Consider the following 20,106-nt stretch of genomic DNA (forward strand, 5'->3'; position numbering starts at 1 on the left):
TGAATCTGTTTCGATCCAGTTAATTAGTTACAAACCCCTAAGCCACAGACTTGGAATTAAAGAAAACAAAGCCCCAAGCCTCCACATAATTTGATGCAAGAAGAAACTTTTGTTAAACTAAGAAGTGTGTTTACATCACTGTTTCCCACTTTGAAATGCAAAACTGATGTACAGATGACCCAACAACATAATTATTGGTTCTAGATTCACGCCACCTGTATTAATGTGGTAGTCTAGTGTCCCCCTATAATCTTCCTCCCCCTACCCTGACATCGGTTTCTCCTTTGAGGTATGGCAGGGATTTTCTGTTGTGTCAGTGGTTTGGCTCTGCACAGTGTAGCTTACAGGGAGTACAGAATGCCTGTTTTTGATAAGATTTTCTTCTCTTCTGTTTTTAGGACAATGTAGATCAGACTTCAGCTCATGGTCGGCGGGATCTGGTGGAACCGGGTTTCCAAGAACCATCTAACCGCATCTCCCTGAATCACCAAGGTAAAGAACAGTGGGTGGGAATCCAGGCTCCTTGGGGGAAAGCCAGTCACTGCTTAGGCAGAGATAGTTTTGCCTCTATGTTACCATTTCTCCTTCTCATTTAAAATAATAATAATAGAAAAAATATCTGGATGGCTGAAGGAGGAGAGCTGAGAAATAGGTTTTCATCGCAGCTGTCCTGTGAGCTGTGGATGAAGAACACAAAGAACTTCTGGTGTATCTCAAGCCTTGTAGCCCAAACCAGGATTGCTAGCCTGGGTGGCAGCTATATTCTCCTGTTTTTAGTGGGGTCATGGGGAGAGAGCAGTACTGAAACTGAATTCAGTATTTGTAATGTTAAAGTTGCATTTAAAAAAAGTCTTTGACTGCTATAGGAAGAGTTCAGGGCTCTGGTTCAACTTTTGCAGTAGGAGAAAAGAAAAATATCTTTACTTGCTTTGCATGACAGAAATCATCTCATTTGGGGAAAGAAAGTCCTGAACTAGACAACACAATGCTGGTGCAATAGTTACATCCTGTAATTCAACAGGACCATATAAGTTCAAATAAAATTATAATAAATCATAAAAGTCTTTCTTTGCCAATTTTTGTCTGTTCATATACCTAAAAAAAGGCAGTTACTATTATAGCAGGGACATTGAGCTCAGCTTTATGTTTTCGGCTTTGAAATAATGAGTGCCATCTTAACCAGTGAACCCCCTTTACCCTCAGGGTTCCTGATGGTTTAATTTGGAACCAAGTCCTTGAAAGTCATCTTCAAAAGTTGTTTCTTCAGTGCAACAGCTAATAGTATTGCAGTCAGCACAAGGCTATTGAAACAAAAAAAGATTACAAACATAGTACTTAAAATATTTGGTAAATATGACATGCTTAACTTTTCCTTTAAATATCCAGCTGCTTTCATATGCCAAGGGGCAGCAAGGCTGGAATTTCACAACTCGTAGATCCTCAAGACTATTTATGTTTCACAAAGCAGTCCTAGAATGTAACGAGGTTTGTATTTTAACTTACTCCCCATGCCCCAAGTCTTCCAGTTTTTTAAAGCTTTTTTTTTTTTCATTGAAAATGGAAGATGACAGGTTGCCATGTTACCCAGTCTAAAACTTCCAGTAGCACAGGCAGTGTGTTGTGGCATACTTGCATATGTACAGAACAAGAATTTATAAATTCCATTTTTCATTTGTAGTAGAATGGTACTGTTACATTAACTTCACCTGCCTTGGGATGTGCAAATTCTGGAGCAGATCAATATAGGTGACGACTTCTGAAGCTATTTGTAAATAAACCCCTTTAATCAAGAGATTTTGAGGGGAAATGTGTCCTGTGTGGTCTAAGTTCATGCATTAAAAGTATGTGTGGGTACTGCTTATGAAGTCTGAACATTTACTGAAGAGATGGGGAATACTGCAGTTTGGCAAAATGCCAGCTTCACAGCCTGATGTTTTCCTGCTTCTTTTTCAGGTCCTTTTTTTTCCTCTATCAATATTGCAGTACTGCAGAAGGATCTATACAGTATGATCTGATGTGTGGCTCTCTCAGCCACTTTGAGCCAAATGTCTGTATACAAACTGGTCCAATTTAATTTACGAAACAGCTGTCTTCACAGAGAATGCTTTGCATAGTGGGTACTCGCAGTTTAATGCCTGTTTCTAGAGCAAGGCCCAGTTAATATTTTTCCCAATACTTTCTGAAATAAAGATCGCTTTTGCACCCACAAATTGTTCAGGATTTTTCTGTACATCAGCTGACAGCAGTCAAATCCAGTATTTCTAAAATCTTTATTTTGTTGCTGAAGTAGGTATTTAGCACATTACTGATCTTGCCTACCAGTGTGACTGAGACACTGTTATGTTAGTGGCATGGATTAGGAACTGAAACCTGAATGTCATGCTCAGCTGTAGAATTTCTGTCATCTTGCAGTGTTGGAGGGAAGCAATGTGCCTTACAGGCATGGTATCTGCTGCTTCAGTATCTTTGAAAATGGAAGTGACTATAAGCATGATGTGATGTCATGTCTTGTGTGTTTGTTCTGTCCAAGTGTGAGCGTTTACACTGTTTCATAGCATATGACATTCTTGTCAAAAACTTGAAAGTACAAGTATTTTAAGAGCTGCCACCTATTACAGATACTGATTAATGAATAGTACATAGAAAAATATAACACTTAGAGCTTCAGAGGTAGTTGTGACATGGTCTGAGCTAGCTCCCATGCAGTCTTATTAGTCACACAATAAATAGGAGGACCAGATTATCAACATAAAGTGGGTTTTTAAGTTCTGTGGCAGCTGTTTGCTTTTATACTCTTACTGTCGCTCACTCTTACTGTGTTATCCATTACTTTCTTTTAAAGCTTTGTTGACACTGACAGTGATGAAAAACTTAAAGAGTATATCTGTACCCAGAAGTAACTTGCAGGCCCACTGCCTGCCTTTAATGAATTAATCTGTATGGTGGTATGTTTTGATTATGTTGATGAGAAAGATATTTGCAACAGACTATGGCAAATTTTGCTTCCAGTTATATATACAACATTACTTGCTGACTTCAGCTTATACCTACTAGCAGATATAAAGCTTTTAAAGAAAACTGATAGGCTTGCAACAAAGGGTTTAATGCATATTTAATGAGAGCAGAAATTGTGGAAGGGTTAGAATTGGCTAAAACATTTCATGTGTTAAGTGCTCCCTGCCTTTTTCTCTTTAGTGTACTGTGCCTTAAATGCTGCAGCTGAACTTTGAGCAACTGTACTTACTACTTTATTTTATGTATATACTTCCAATTAATACCTGACCACGCTGCTCAGTGAACACAGCAGATTGCTAGTTTCTGTTGAACATTAACTTACAGCCCTTCACTGGGAGAGCACTTGCAATTCTGAACCAGACCCTCCTTTCCACAGCCTATAAAAATGGTGATTAGCTTCCTCCCAGGCATCTGAATCCCTTCGACACAAGCTGGAAAAAGAGCATTCAAGTGGAGGCTGAGATATCCCTGCCAACTGTCCCTGCATGAATAAGCTCTTTCTTGTGAAGGGTATTTCAAGTACATGTTTCCTGCTGAATCACTCTTTTTACACAAGCAGATGCTTTATAACTGTTCAGCTTTTTATTTTAAAAGATATCTTCTAAAGATTGGGGAGCCGAGAACACTTTTTGTAAAGTTAGGAGTCTTTATAGGCAGGTTTCATATGAAACAGTTTGAGTTTCTGCATGACAGACATGTCTGCATGACAGACAAGTAGCCTTGTGCTGACTGCACCATATGAAACAGGTTGAGTTGAGTGCAGATGGAATAGTATTTTTTCTTAGAAATAACTACGTTCAGTAACTGCTTATGTGTAGGTATGATGAACTTGCTTACTTTAACAGTAAGTATTTTTATATCTAAGCTATTATTTAGTATTCACTTTTCAATGATCTGCTACTTGAGAAAATTTCATAAAGGTACTAAGCACAGAGAGCAGGAGGTAGGATTTCTCACCTGTGTTCCCCAAAAGCTACATTATAAATTAAATGCAGTGGGAAAGACCAAGCTTCATCCAGCTGAACAGTGCTAATGTCCACTCATGTAAAGTTGGAGATATGCTTCATCTACCTGTTGAAAGTTATAGAAAGTTAATAACAGCCATCCAGGATTTGGCATTTAATAAACAGTAAGGTAAGTATTTCTTTAGCAGTTCTTCCAGAAGCTGTAGTAAAGCCTCTGGGCTCGGAGAAGGAAAAATATATCTAAGCTATGTGGCATTTTGTGAAGAGTTAAGGAAGGAGGTGAAGAAACAATAAAAAAATTCACGAACTTTAAAAACCTCAAGAGAAAGAGGAAGTTGAGAGCATGCTTAGAATGGGACAGGTATTGTTATTTTTCTTTTTTTCCCTTTGGGAGTGGAGTGTGGAGATGAGATGAAGAAAACTGTAGCCTGCTCAGCCACATGTCAGCTTGCAAAACATTTAGCACTCACAAATGTTCAATATTTTGCAATGGCAGTTTATCTGCAGTGTGTAGCCTTCAGTGTTCATAGCCTGTCCAATAGCAAGGGGCAGAGCTCTGGAACGTAGTGGTGATTTTGGTCAAAAACTTGCATTCATGTGGAGATGCCATTTGGAGGCCTTTCGTAGAGGTGATGGACTCCAGCACTTGGTCTCCCTGTCTGGTCCCAAAGGATGCTGCTGGTTGTCCTGTCCGGACCCGCAAGCACCCTGGCAGTGCAGCCTCCACTGCCCTTGGCTGAGCACACTGCTGTGCAGTGCGTTCAAAGTGAACCTCGAATGTATCTCAGTAGCAAGGCAAGTTCTATCCTACAGATTTCCCTGTGCTGCCTAGGAATGGCCTTGCCATGTGAAGTATGATAGCAAAACACACCATGCTGCAGAAAACCATAAGCCCAGCTGAACTTGTTTACTCTCAGGCTTCAGGCGAGTTTAACCTGCCAGCCATGCCACTGCTGTTTCTTGTCTTGCTCTGTGCTTCTGGTTTTTTCTTTGTTGAGACATGTTTCAGAGCTCATTTTTCTGTTTGTTTTTCTAGCAAGCAGCAAATAGTGCCAACTTTAGTCCCGATTGTGAAGTGTTTGAGCAGTACCTTTTATTGGGTACTTGATGTGTACTTTTTGAGATTGTGTAGCTACTTCTTAGTCAGGATTTTGAAGCCAGGCATAAATAACACATATTCTGTCACCTTGACTTTTAGCGGAAGTATTAGATGTGCAGTTCTGGCACTCTCTCTATGTGCGTACTTGTGGGATGATTTTCAGTGTCTGTACAAATGTGTTTTGCCATGGGTCTGTGATGAAAGATTTATCTTCTTATTAATGCATTTGCACGCAGCCTTCCTCCCCTGAGGCACTCTCAGCTCTTGTTGGACTTGATGCTTTTTGTCACAGCAGTTCGCAGGCAGAGCTGAGCCAAATATTGTGGTACCTCTGGCTCCATAGCCAGGTGGCTTCGGTAGCAGAACGAAAACAGTGATAGAAGTTGTTTTAGCCAACAGCTGTTCTTTGTCAACAGCCAGCTCATTGTTTGGTTTTTCTTGGTTGGTCATGGTAGGAAATCTTGCCTATAGCAAGACAGTGAAGATGCTGTGGCTGCGTATCAGTTGGCATTATGTTTCCAGCCTTGTATGTACAGACAATTTGTTCCCACTGAAACTGGTGGGGTCCAGGGCAGCTGCCAACTTGGATCACACTGCAGCCTGCTGTTGAGCTAGATGCTCTCCTTTACCTTGCTGGCTATAACTAACACATTAACTTTTATAGAGATGGTAAATGTCGGGGGGGGGGGGGGGGGGGGGGAACTAACCTTCTAGTATGCTGCTTCGTTCTAAAAAATACAAGCCCGTGTAAGTATGGACAGAGTTTGAGTATGGGCTTAGATGGAGTATTACAATTCCTAAGATTTAGCGCAGAGAAATAATCTTGTATACCACTTTTTCTTAACCACTGTCGTTACTTGCTCTTAAAATCTTTTCTTTTGTGTCTGCATCAGGATAGGCACGTGAGGTTGAGGCAATGTCGTTATTCATTCTGTAGCTAAGGAGGAGCATGTTTAATAACAGCCGGTCCTACTTCTGACATGCTTCAGTTATGGGATCTGACTGGGATGAGTCGGTTATTTTGGTGTATCACAACTAACACGTGTTTTTGCAGTATCCAGCTGGTACTGAATTGAAAATGTAGAGTGAAAAACAGATAGTCTTGTTTGTATTGCAGAAACAATACTGCCAGACATTCATGAATTCTCCTGCTTTGTATAAATGTAGTTGTCATTGTCCAGCCTTAGAAAAACCCAACCATTAGTGCCAGAAAGATTTACACTGACTACCCTTACGCAGAGAGCAGAGCCCCTGCTTCCTGCCTAGCTCATTACAGCACCTTTGTCTTGTTTTGGAGAAGGCTTCCATTATATTTGGTCATGAATCTTGTTAGCACAGCTACCAGGAAGGCACCTGTAATAGCTGTATAGAACTTTTAACTTCCCTCATTACATTAGTTCCCAAACCCTTGGGCTGAGAGAACCAGGGCGGGGGCAGTGGGTGGGTGTGGGGGGGGATGGTGTTTAAAAAAGAAGACAAAGTAGGTTGGTGTTTAGGAGATAATTTCAGAGATTTGCAGCAGAAGATAAAATAGACCAACTGTTGAGTTTAGAGGGAAGACTGTATATAATAAAGCTGTAAATGAAGATTTGAGTGAAATCATTAAAATGAGAAGAAACAAACCAAAAAATGTTTAAGGTATTACATGTTTGGAGAAACATATTTGCAGGGCACTGATAGTTTTTATTTTATTTTTTAAATTTTTAATTTTATTTTTCATATATCAAATTTTTAGTATTGGCTTCGCAAATCTTCGGTTTGGTACGTATTTAAAAATAAATGTGCCCCTCTGAAGGCCGTCTGATAAGAATTAAAAAAAAAAAATCCTGACTATCTCATACTTGACAAGCATGGGATTTTAAGTCTGTTTATAATCTCTCAAAATTCAATGTGTCCTTTGGGTAAATTGCTCTGACGAGGCAGGAGTCAGTGCAGGGAAGGAGCCCTCTGCTGTGGTTGTATAGGGTGTAACAGGGTTTGATTTGAGGCCTTTATTCATTGGAAGTTTTACAATTGGAGATGTAGAAAAAAATCAGAATTTCGAAGTAAGCCTAAAGCAAGAAGCACTACAATATTAAAAATCAGTCCTCCCTGTTTACGTGATTGTCAAAGTAAATTTTAAGCCTGTTTTCTTCTGTGGCCTATGGAAAACTGGTGAAGTTATTACCAGGTTTGCAACGAACTTGTTGCCATGTTGGAGGGGGTGGTGTTTGCTGGGGCAGGGCGGTTGCTTTGGGAGAGCAGGTGGAGCTGGGCTGGGGAGTTGGGTTCCTTGCTCAGGATAGCCCGTGATGCAGCCTACCCATCCCTTGGGGACTGAAGCTGTATGGGTGTATGGCATCTGAGAAAGTGTGTGTGTGTGGGTCATACCGAAGATAGAGAGATTGTGTTCCTCCACCTTCTCTTTCCAGATTTGTATGTCCAGTTACCGTGGGGCCGGATGGGGAGTAGCTTCACAAGGTGTGAATTCAGGGTGATGAGAAGCTCCCTTTCTTGTTGTTATTGTTACATTCTTGTCTAAGGCTTTGGGAGGGTAAATTGGGCATCTGGGTGGTGTTGATTCTGTTGCTTCTTTCCAGATCTTTCTCAGAGCAAGATGACATTTACCTCCCTCACTCCTTACGTGCTACCTGTTGGAGAACAAGTTAAATGAGTAATAGTATAAGCCTAAAGTGATGACTCTTAAGGAACTCACCACAAGTCAAATACGTAGAGGGAAACACTGTGAAATAAATTGAAAAATCAAACGTCCTTTTTAACTCACTTTTGTCCTTAAAATTAAGGGATTTGCATTACCTGCTACCACTGAAGCAGAGCTAAGGCTAACTGTTGGAGCAGTCAGTCATCATCTTGCATGCTCTGGCTAGGTAATGCAAGAGGTGGTGTAGGGATGCCGTCTCTTGTCTGGGGTTGTGCATTCTTGGGTGTCTGGTGGAAGACATGCCTTCTGTGCTGCAGCTATCGCACAAGAACCAGCTGAGTGAAACTGCACATTTTGGGGGTGGTTGGGGAGGGGCTGGGGTGTGGTGAGGTGGGTGCATAAACATGTTAGTCTGTTACAAACGTCTGCTCTGTTAGCAGGAGGCAAATGTTCACATGTGTATTTGTTGTTGGCATGCTTCCCCAGAGGTCTCTCAGCTCAGCGAGGTAATGCTGTTGGCAGCACAAACACTTTCTGTGCTGGTGTGGCCACTCGGGGCAGCTGGCTGCTTGCCGAGCACCTGTCTGCTGGCAGCTGGTGCAGCAGCCTCCCTGGTGGCTGCTTGGGTGGAAGAGTACCTTGCATGGGCTGGGAGAGGTCTCCTGGAGGAAAACAACCTTCATGGAGAATGTTGTTGTCTGGGATTTTAATTACTGTGGCTTGAGCTCAAGAGTCCAGTGCTTCTGTTGGTAATGGTGTCCTTGGGGAAATTCAGACACCAGAGGGAAACCATTGCCTAAATATCTACTTCTGATGAGGTGCTTCTCCCAAGTTCCCGAGCTGAGCTCATTTCTCATGCGCTTAACTTTTGTAAGCAAAAATATCCAAAATCCTATGGGTAATGTGCTCCCTCCTCTGTGAATGTGTTTACTTAGCAGCCTGCATCATCCTCATCCTTTCTGTAAACAGATCGCTAAAGCGGCCAAATGCGATCGATTTCACTATAGTTTAGGTTTTTTATATACTTATTTACTGTCCAGCAGATATGGGTAGACCTGTGGTCTCAGCTTGTCCTCTGCCTCCTAGGTGGCTTATTTCATCCATTTGAGTTAATGGTCCATAATTGAGCTTAGTGATCTGAAATGCCCTCTTGTAATTTAATCAAGTTAACTCTAAGGTCTTGGGATGAGCTCATATGTTTTCTGGCATAACTTCATTGCCTTTATGTTTTCTTTTTTAATCTGACTAAATTTCTACTGTCAAGATATTAGGGGAGCAGAAGGACGGAAATTGATACTACCAGAAAATGCTCTTTTGATAGCTTCTGGGTGATGTTTTTAACGTGGCTGAGTTGAATTCTTGCCTTTGCCACTCCACCATCTTCCTGCACATTCTTGGGTTTTGCATATTCTTCCCTGTTAGGGAGCATGTTTTAAGTGTATTTAGCTTTAGGTAAGGTTTTGAACCTTTCAGTGAAGGTGTTACAGCCAAATGTCAAAACATGGCTGTGGGCACTTAAATAGTCTCAGTACTGATGAGCTTTCCAGCTAGGAGAGGTGATTTATTATGTAGCCTAGTTTTTAATCATGCCGTAACAATGGTGTCTGTTCAGTAAAAACAGCGTCTCTGCAGTGTCAGAATATTAACTTCAAATTCTGGCACGTTAACCAAAACCAAATCCTAAATTTCAAAGGCAGCTTGACATGTAAAAGGGAAGGGTGTACTGAGAGGTGGAAACAATCCATACTCACTGCAGCTGTACTGCCTGTTTTGAAATACTACTTTAAAGAATATTTTTGAAAGTATAAGTGTCTCTAATTTTTGAGATAAAAGTACAGTGACACTGTGCAAGGTCAGCCTTAATGGAGAGAGAGCTGCCTTTCAGTATCTGATTATATGGAAAGCTCTAGGGCACTAATACGGCTTCATGACTGTTGTGTTCAAGTCTGAAATAAAGGTTTTCTGCTTATTCAGACATTTAAGAGTGTCACCTATAAATAGATCAGAAATTGACTGCCATTTATCTGCAGTGCATCTAATGTTTGAAATTACTGTGACTGATACGGGGGGTGGTGGGCTATTTAATTTTTTAGATGTGTACTTTGGTATGATCTGTATCAAGAGCACAGTGTTACTGTACATCTCTGTGCTTTCTGAAGGTGACAGGGGAAAATAGCCCCCCTTTCATCTGAAACTTATTTCCAAGAGTGTGGTAGCAGTGGTGTGGCAAACTGGAAGCAGTTGTAGTGCCAGAAACTGCTCCCTGAATTCTTGAGATTGTCTGGACTTGAGCTTTGCAAGAAACCTTTTGACAGTCTTAGTTCACCAGTACATTTAGCAATTTTGAGACTAGATTTTTTAATTTTCCTTCCCCAAAATGAAATCCATTTAACTCCTTCAGATAAAGCCCCAAGTTACTCCCACCCCCATTTAAAGCATGCTGGACTAATTTGTGTCCTGTCTCTGATCAGCCATGCACCTTTGATCTCTCTTGTGATGGCAGATAATTTCTAATAGCTGACACAATGCAGCCCTCTTGTCTGCAAACAGTTCTGAGAGGTGTATTCAATTTTTAGATTTTTCTTTTCCCTTGACCTTCAAGGTTGTATTTTTGGTCTCTGTCAAAGTAGGGAGAGGGTGGAGAACAAGCAGTACAGCTCTTGGTTTCCTTCCGTTGTTTGTCCTAATGATGAAAGTGTCCTAATCTTTGGTTTCTGTCTCCTTTCCAGCGCCTCAGGTAGAGCAAAATTTAGGTTAATTTAGTTCTTTATGAGCTCCATCCTCTAAGCAGAACTTTAATCATCTTACGAATGAATACAGAAATTCATGAAAAAATAAAAATAATTAAATAAAAAATAACCCAGCAACGTCTAAATGTAAATTTCCAGGGGTAAAAAACGGAATGAGGGAGAAGAGTAAAGTGGGGCATATTTGTGATACAGCAGCTCTCCCAGCAGAGGCTTCTGTTGCTTTAGGATTCCTTACAATTCAACAGCTTGGTGCCCTTCCTTTTCAGTTGTTAGCTGGTCTTAATTAGAGGAAGAATTATAAATGCTAAACAAAAGTTGGCTTTGTGCTTAAAAATTGAATGGATTTTAAAAGTTGGCTGACGCTATTATGGCAAATTTGGGTTAAGCAATCTGAACAAGTATAGAATTAGTTTAAGGTTTTAGTATCCTTTTCTGCATGTTAGAACAATTTTCAGGAGCTTCTGTACTAGAAAACTGGGTTTGCCACTTAACGATGCAACTCATCTTACAGCTGAGAGGAAAATGCCCAATTCAAGTTATAGCTTAAACATCATCTTTCTTAGAAATGCCTTTTCTAACCTGTTTATAAGAGAGATTGGTCCTGCCAGATGACTGGGAAGTTGAGGACTGCAGATTTTAAGATTTTTCTAGCATGGGAATGAATTTCCTTTAGTCAAGACAAACAAGTTGTACTGCCATGTGCTCATGGTCTGTATCAGCAAGTATATCTTAACTGAGTTAACGTCAAGAAGAATATATACTGTGGTATATCTGAAAAAATGGATATCACTAGAAGTACCTGGCTAACAAATTACTGCAGTGTTGTTGGGTGAATGTGAAAGTAGGCTTTCTTAGTGGCAAAATTGTGTTTATTTAAGTATCAACATGATTTTCTATGTTTAAAAAATTATTAAAGTTTCATGACTGAAGTCAGACTTCAGATAGCAAGAATATTAAAATATTTACATATAAAAATATGTAAAATGGTACAGTTTGCTTACACTAAAATGCTGGTTCTTTCTGTAAGCCCTGCATCTCCGCAGAGTGTATTGCCTGTACCCACAGCCAGTCAGTCCTCACTGAAAGAGAGCGATTTGAAGGCAGCGAGTGACCTCGGGCTGGCTGCCTGTTTTACTGATAGCAGAGCCGTTGTTGGGGGAAAGGTTCCTTTTCCGCTCATTTTGGAAGCTGCGTGGAGTAACAAACCTCTGAAGTCTGCGCTGCAGGGTTGCACAGAGACTCTTAGGCTCATACACGAAAGAGAGATTGCAAACTATAGCAGTTAATGATGGCAGCAACAGACCTGACTCCCATGTGTTAGTTAGCCATCTGTACCTCGGGCAGCTATAAGCTGCTCAAAATAATTGGACTCACCCAAGGTTTTGATGAAACTCGACCACAGAAATCATTGCGGGATGCTCCTAAGTGTACATTTCTTCACATGAGCATGCATAAGCGGTGATGGGCTCTCTGCTCCACGACCTCCCCCAGCAGGAGTTGAGCAATACTTGCTGGAATTGGATACTCTGCCTGTGCAGAGCAGGGCAAAGAGAAGCACTGGTTCAATAAACTAGCTGTTACATGGGATGAAATAAATCACTGTAGATGTCTACCTACATTTTCCCCATCAGCAAAATGAGGATATTGCAAAACCTCTGTCAAGTATGTGGTTGAGATCTCCTTCATAGTGTGCATGCTGTTTTTGAAGATGAAGTCCTGCTTTGTTGATGGTATTGAGAGCAGGTTCTGAAGAGATGAAATCAAGACTGAAATGTGAACATACGTGAGATTGTATCCTAATATATAGGGTAAACAGTAGACTGTTACTTTGATAGGGTGGATTGCCTTTCTGTAGATTGACTTGTTTGTATGCAGCATATGGTATGGAAGTGGTGAAAGATAATGCAGCTTGTAAGTACTATAAATGTACTTTGACTGAAGGTGCATAATTCTTGACTCACAGCAGAGGGAGGTCAGTGAATTAAGCTGAAGGGTAGTTGAAGCTTTCTCCTTGTGCATATGGGGGTTAAAATGAAAGTTGGGAACAGTGACCAGCCTTGCATGTTGACCTTGGAACATTTACTAAAAGGAAAGAAAAAAATTGGCATTAAATGTGGGATAATGAGATAAGGGAAAACCACTTGAGACATAAAGCATGGTAAAAAGCCATGGAGTTTCCTTAAGATGGTTTTAGTATGTAGCTGAAGTGAAACTCTTGAAAGAGATGTATTTAATTTTCATTACTGTAGGAGCCGAGATGTCTACTAATACAGTATTTATGTGTGTGGTAATATCTCTTCACCACTGTGTATCTCTCTAAACCTTTTGTTGAAAATACCAACCAAACAAAGCAAAACAACAACAACAAAAAAAAAAAACCCGCAACCCTCACTCTGTATGGCAATAGTGCCGAGCTGTTTGGGCCAGGATACATGTCTCCTGCTGTGTGAGGCTGGTGAAATGCAAAACAGAGAGATCTCTTTCTGAAGAGCAAGTTCAGAGATGAATCTGGCAGATATTTGGCTCCAAGGCAAATTAGGACTATCGGGGAGAAATTTGTTGAAGGGGAAAAATTTGTTGAAGGCATGGCTCAGGTGAATGCCTCCTTTCTTACAGTCAGGGTGTTTGAGCAAGAGGACTTGGTGATCATGGGGCTGATGACTTTGCCCTGAAAAAAGATGTCCTTTCAAGTAGGTTGTTCTCAGACCATTTAAATTCCCCAGGGTCTGGTGTCTACCAGGGGTTTGGTGGTACAGCTGTGCTGGTACCCTTACTAACGTACTTGGAATAGCAAAAACCCACTTTCTCTGAAGGAAGTTTTATTCTGATTTGACAAGTGAAATGAAATATAGCAGTAAAAGCATTTGTAGACATTTATCCTCGGCTAGAAATACAGATATTTTAACAGGAAAAACAATTGAAATATGGAGTAATTTCTACTGAACTGGTTGAGAGCAACCTGTCCTTGCATTTCAGGCAAACTGGCAGACTTATACAGAGTGAGGGCAGTGAATTCAAGGAGTTAATGTTTAATGTGGTATGTCTGTCAGCTCCAGCCTGACATTAGTCCTCTTGATGTTTGTGTCATACAAACACATAGGAAGGCTCAGCCACCTACCAACAAATCTGACACAAAAGGGATAGAGAGAAGATGCTGCCGTACTATGAAGTTGGTGGTTTCAAATTTGTGAGGTAGAACAGAGATTTTTAGTTCCATGGGTTAAACAGCTTTTACATAGGCTTGGAAGAAACTTAAAGGTTAATCTGTCCCCAAAACTTTTATGGATATAGTATTACCAGTAAAGGTTTGTGATCCCTTTGCAGTATTTTATACTTGTAATGGGTCCTTGTATATAGGTTCAGTTGTCCTGGGAAAATGCTACTGTTTAGCATACCTCACTTTGTTCATTGACCTGATAGAAGCAATGTGAGTGCTTTTCACACGTTAATGAATGCCTGCCTGAAGAACATCAGTCAAAATGCTTGACGTGTCTCATGCAGGCATCTAGGTTACTTCAAGATGAATTTTATTGACAGCATATGGGACAAGAGGGTCTTCTAGTGCATCCTCGGTTTTGGAGGGGCCAACAGACAGACTAGCTAATGAGTGCATAATTGAGGGGTGTTGTTGACAGAGCAGACACTGTAGAGGTTAATATGGTTGAAAAGAGCATAAATGGCTTTCAGTGAACTGGTAGACACTGGTGAAAGAGGAGAACAGTAAGAATAAGAATCTGAAATTTATTTGAATAGAGTACAAAAGAAAGTGTTGCTCTTCAACTGATGCGAGATGACTCTCAAAATTAGTTCAGTGGATGTTGAAAGGAAGCTCATGTGGGATGTCCAGTCTGGGAGGACCCTTGGGGATGGAGAAAATTTTGAAGCAGGTTCTTGCTTTATGTAGTGCAGAAGCTCTTAGTGCAGGTCTTTTCTGTTCCCAAACCACATGTTGGGGTTTTATCCGTTTATGATTTGAGTTAAGGATGTATAGGTGCATAACAAATCAAAAAACAGAAAAAACCTTCATTTATTTTTTACTACCGAAACTTTAAAATATTTTTAGGTAACTGTACATTCTGATGTTAAGCTGCAGATGCTGTGGCTTGTGCTTTAAGTTATATACTTGTCAATTAAGGAAACAAAAGTCCATTGTTTGTTTCTTTTTCTAGTCAGATGGTCCTCAGGTTCATCTAAGAAAAGATTGAGGAACATCAATGAAAATATGTTGTTATTCCAAAGAAAATTCTTTTGGCTCATTTAGAGGAGTAAAATAGTGAAAGATAATATTGTAGTGCTGCATTATTCATGGTGCCTGCAGCTTTGAAAAAACTTCGCAGTGTTAAGACTGGCCCAAAATGAACTGGAACAGTACACTTCTGTAATTCTGATTTCCTACATTGTCTATAAAGCAGGTATACTAAGCTTGGGACATGTATTAAGCTCACATAATAAGGGGGGGGGGGATGATAAAAAAAATCAAATTTTGTAGCTTAATAAAATAAGCAAAATCTGTAGAAAAACAACTCTGATGTAATTTGATGTCAGTTCTGCATTAAAATTTTTCACCACATTGCAGCATTGTAACAATAAACCTCAGTCATCACTGTCTTTGAACTTACCTGACTGCGATAAGCAGTGCAGTATTTATTTGTGCCTTTATGTAAACACTGTTGCAAGTGGTTCATGACAGCACTTCACTATGGCAAGCTGTGTCATGTGAGGATACTTTAGAAATGCTTAATTTCAAAGCAGCTGACATTCTTGCATTGAGGATGAAGAAGGTTACAGCAAATTTCTTAAAGCCAAGAAGCTTCAAGGGGAAGATCAATCTGAGTGTGTTAATTTGTTTAAGTCTCTTTGTGCCTATTGAAAAGGACAAGATTCTGTCAAGCTAGTTGTATTTTCAGCTAAAAAACCCCAGACTTAAATGGGGCAAACCAGCTAAACAAAAAAAAGTAAAAATAGAGCATGAGTTGTAGCTAAATTTGGAGTTCTTAACAGCAAGCAGCTGCTTAAGTAATTAAAGTATATAAGGTGCTACTGACCAAAGCAATTAGTATGTAATTTCATTAATGGTATTAGGATTGCAGTAACAATATTTAAGTCTTTCTGTCCAAATCAAGATTGCGGGCAATTTGTGACGTGCAACATGAGGTTAGAAGCAGTGCAGTGTTGTAGTATGTTACAGCACCACTGTCTGAGTGGATTTGTAACTGCGCAAGAACATGTCTTAAACTGGCTGTGTATCTTGTTAACGCTCCTAATGGGTATACATCGCTTGCAAGTTTACATATCCATGCACACGTGAATTTTAATAAGGCTGTATGTTTTTAAGGTTATATATAAAAAAGCTTCATCAGGGCTGCTAATTTTTTGTTTTATCTTTGCAATTCAGTTGTGAGCTTGCTGCTGTTCAACAGCAAAAGAAAAATACTCTTTCTGTATATATTTTTGTGGTTTGTCCTGAAGTGGTTGAAAAATCCTGGAGACCTCAGACATGTCAAAATATTCAAAGTCCCTCTGAAATCTGAAGTGCTGCAGATGACGGGTTTCTAAACTACGTGGTCTGCAACTGAAAGACAAGTGGATGATATGCCCAGCAACCACAATCAGGTGGCTCCTATCCCCAAGAATAACTATAAATATTCTTCAGAAGGTGACAAAGGTCTAAAGAGTAGGTAGAAAAAATTCACGTCAGAATGTGCATCTGGAATATACTGAAGTCCAAATGCAGTTCACCTCCAGGGTAGGGCAGCATCACTGGAGAGTCAGGTAACTGGAGCAGTGATGGCTTGCTGCCGGGACGCCCGTGGGTATTACAACCACAGCGGCTCACCTGGAGTTGCTGACATGGTTGAAAAGCCATCGAGAGAAGTCCTTCAGAGCATTAAGGATTTACAGTAACACTTTTGGCCTATGTTAAGCTCTGTCCTGTTCACGTGTTGCCTCTTTCTAGGTCTAAGGCTTTCTAGGTCTGTAAATACGTGGGTGTGCTTTTGGTGGAGGAACCAGTCTTCTCTGCTTTTCTGGGCTGTATTTCAGATGCCAAATGAAGGGAGGTGAGCAAGTTGTCTACCTCTTGCAAACACTGAACTTGCGTTCCTGGGTTTTTGGGGTATCTTTCGTAAGAGGAGTGGTGGGGGTGATTTTGGGAGGCACATTGCAGGTTGTTGGAGCCCTGAAAGCTCATCTGAGTGTACCGATGGCATCCAGGTCACACGTGGTGAAGGAAATGGAGACTGCTGTAAGAAGCAATGGTCTGATAACAGAGTACCCTCAGGGAAAATTTCTTGTGTCCTGCTTCCAGCATTGTTTTGTGGGTTTGCAAGGAGACGAGTCTAGGCAGGGGCTTGGGGTCCGTACCCACAGCCCAGTGAAAACCGACCAGGCGGAGAAGAACAGTGGGCTGGCTTCCCAAAGTCGTGGGGCACACTGAACACCCGAACCAGGAATGCACACAACCTGTAGGATCAGACGTCTGTGTCTTGGAAGGAAAGCGGGCATAATATCCAAGTTGGCTTTGACTGGGGTCAAGCTGTGAGGGATCTCCATACATAGCGCTACCTGTGGCTTTGGCTGCGGGGTGAGCCTGAGCCTGACTGACTGTAATCGGTGCAGTTTACCTGCAAGACGTTAAATTGTGAAGGATGATGCGCTGAGTAGCTGATTTAAAAAAGGAAACTTGGATTTGGTGAGTCTCAAGAAACATAAATACATTTCTGTGTTTCTTAGGCCAAGATAAATTTAGGCTAATGTGATCACTCTTCATTGACAATCTGAGTGGTAAATTAAGATTACTTTTGGTTGATTAACAATGGTTTGTTTTGGAGTTCTTTTCCCAGGGTTTGAGGTTTTTTGGTGTTTGGGTTTTTTTTTCCAGGGGGTGGGTTCTGGGTTTTTTTGGTCATTGTTCTTGTTTGGGTGGTGTTGGATGTTTGTTTGTTTGTTTGTTTTGTGGGTTTTTTTTTAAGGTTGGCTAACAGGGACTGTTTGGGTCAGTGTAGTCATGGCAGAGGAGAGTGTCATGGAGCTTTTATAAATGACTGGTTTCCGCGTCAATGGTGTGGGGTATGGATGCCTTCAGCAGTGCCTCCACACCGCCATTTGGGATGCGACTGCAGCAATATGCTCTGCCATCTGGGGATCTGTGCGGCATGACTGTGGCGTTCCCTTCTCACGCAGCGGAGGTTCGTGCTTCGTTACAGCCATAATTCCTCACAAATTATCTGACCTTTGCTGGCAGGGCCAGAGGAGATCTCCTTGTGCCGCACCTGAAAGGACTATGTGATTTTTCTGACAAGACAGCTAGGCTTGCGTGAAAGGAGAACCTAAAACAGACAGCTGGCTGAAGGGCAAGGTGTCTGTGTGCAGATGAAATTCAGTGCATGCCCAAAACCATAGTTCCCTTAGTATGGTAAAGAAATGTAGGGAAAGCTTATACTGAGGCGCTGTCAAGGCAATCAGAGAACATCTGATGGCAGCCACCTTCATCTATGAAGCGGAGCTAAAAAAGGCAAGCTTGCTCGCTGTTATTTGTCAGGGTTTGAAAGTCCCAGGTTGGGGGCTCTTAGGGGGCTTTTTTGATGCGGTGTTGCAATTCCAAACAACTTTCCACCAGTTTAGTCTCTTGTAGATAATTTACCAAAATGACAATTGCAGTTAATACTAAGCTGTTAAAGCAACTGGTAAAAGAAGTCAAAACTACCCTAGTGTTAAAGCATTTTACTTTTTCATATGACTTTGGTTCTGTTAACTAAACTCCTCTGACTAGAAGTACCTTAAATCTGAAATATTTGTTGTCTGCTTTGTACGTACATCGGTCACAGCTAGGTAACTATTATGTGCTGAAAACGCAATCTTTAATTAACTCAGAGGAATAGTTGATTCATTAATTGCCATGTGCAACTTTTGGAACTTGTATTACATCCTATTAAACATGCTTTCTAAGCCAGCAATAAACCTGTTCAAAGCAAATTTTAAAAATCGTGGTTTAAAGTTAGTGGGATTAAAGGTTAGCCTGAGCATCAAGGGATGAGGTGCCCACCTAATTTAATAATAATAATGTTTTAGCATCAGCTCTGCAGACCCATGGCTTCCTGAAGACAAACGCTAACAGACTCTTTGGGTTAATCCAACCACTCTTCACTTGAAAGCTTTATTTAAGTTGTCACAGAGTGGCTTTGAAATGAAACCCCCGATGGAAGAAGCCTGGGGTTTGCTGGCTGCCAGGTGGGGGCTTCCCTGTGCGGGCGGGCAGTGCTCTTGCTGAGCAGCTGCCCGCACCGTGCCGGAGCAGGCAGGGCATTACAGGCTTTGGCTGGAGCTACGCAGCAGCACGTTAGGAGGTTACGCATGATTTTTCACGGAGTGGGGATAAAGCTTGGGCTTTCTTGGCAGGGCGGGGGGGACTAATCCGTGCAGTCGTACTTATATCAATTTGTAAGGATTGTTCAACTGGGATTATTCTGCTGGGTATTATGGTCTTTAATCAGGGAGGGAGAACGCAGGTTCCCTAAAGGAAAGCGGTAGATGCTTTGACTGTGGTTTTAACTTTGCGTTTAATAGCTTTAGGCTTCTAAGACATGCAGTGGTAGTTCTCATCTGTCTGAATTTTTAACTCCATTTTGAACTCTGACTTGTCTTATTGGTGTTGTTTATTTGTGTATATTTGATTTACACTCTCATTAGGTGGTTGTTCTTTCTCTCTGACATGGGCAATAAGAAAAAGATATCAAAGAAAAACTTTAGAGAAGCATTATGAATAGGAATGTGTATATAGGAAATGGTAGAATAAGTTTTGAAAAATATTAATTTTAATTCATGGAAGCATAAGGAAAACACAGTATTTTAAAGCATTTTACTCAGTTTCTTTAATGAAAAAGTATGTAACCTTAATAAATATGTAACTAAACCTGACCTTTGCGGTATCAAATTCCAGCTCTCACTGACACAGGATATCCTCTTAAAGCCATTCACCCATAAATATGACTGTCTAATATAAGATGCGGTCTGCCATGCATTTACCATGTGGCCAGCGGACAGTATTTCAGTGCATTTCACCATTGTCACCCAACATTGTGCTTCCTGAGTTCTGACTTGGAAGTACCTTAAGGGCTCAGTAGATTAATACAGTTTCCCCCGTGACCTGGAAGGCTTAACTGGGTTTTCTGTTTGGCTTCGTGTGGGCTGCACGGGCTAGGAGCCATTGCCCAGGTTTTACCCCAGTCCTCTTGAAGCATGAGTGACGATCTTTCTGTAATCATCATTTTGGGATGTATTGCCAGAGCTCTCCTTGCTGGTTTTGCTATAGAGGTAAGGGACCAAGACTGAGGCATCCAGTTAACCTTACCAGGAAAATAGTACTTGAACAGAGAACCCCTGGGTCAGTTGGTCTGTCTGTGTCTCATGCATTCACTGATGCTCACTCTCTTCTTTTTTTGTCCTGAGCAAAGAAAGGGCTGCAATAAGGCTATAGGTACATGACTATTTCTTGCTCAATTATGAATTAAGCTTTAGGTTTCCGTCTGTTCCTATCTTCTTTGGGGTCAGGAAAATCAGCCTGGCCTGCTCACCCTGTGGCATATCATACCCTTCACTGATGCAACCACTCCATCTTTGAGGGTTTTATGAGGGTTA

General features: G+C 41.0%; 1 protein-coding gene across 6 annotated transcripts in view; it reads left to right on the forward strand.

Annotated features, from left to right (window-relative positions):
* GRB10 (growth factor receptor bound protein 10) overlaps positions 1-20,106 on the forward strand; it is a 149,187-nt gene that overhangs the window by 62,544 nt on the left and 66,537 nt on the right. For 5 of the 6 annotated variants that reach the window (XR_005103144.1, XM_037379970.1, XM_037379967.1 and 2 more), the window contains exon 3: positions 399-492. Coding sequence is in view for 4 of the 6 variants with exons in the window: in XM_037379970.1 (XP_037235867.1) it covers positions 399-492 (94 nt within the window). In the remaining 2 variants the exon portion in view is untranslated. Of the gene's footprint in view, positions 1-270; positions 290-398; positions 493-20,106 lie in introns of those variants that run through there. The other variant, XM_037379971.1, reaches the window with a different exon arrangement.

Source organism: Falco rusticolus, chromosome 3, assembly GCF_015220075.1.
Source record: "Falco rusticolus isolate bFalRus1 chromosome 3, bFalRus1.pri, whole genome shotgun sequence".
Taxonomy (NCBI): domain Eukaryota; kingdom Metazoa; phylum Chordata; class Aves; order Falconiformes; family Falconidae; genus Falco; species Falco rusticolus.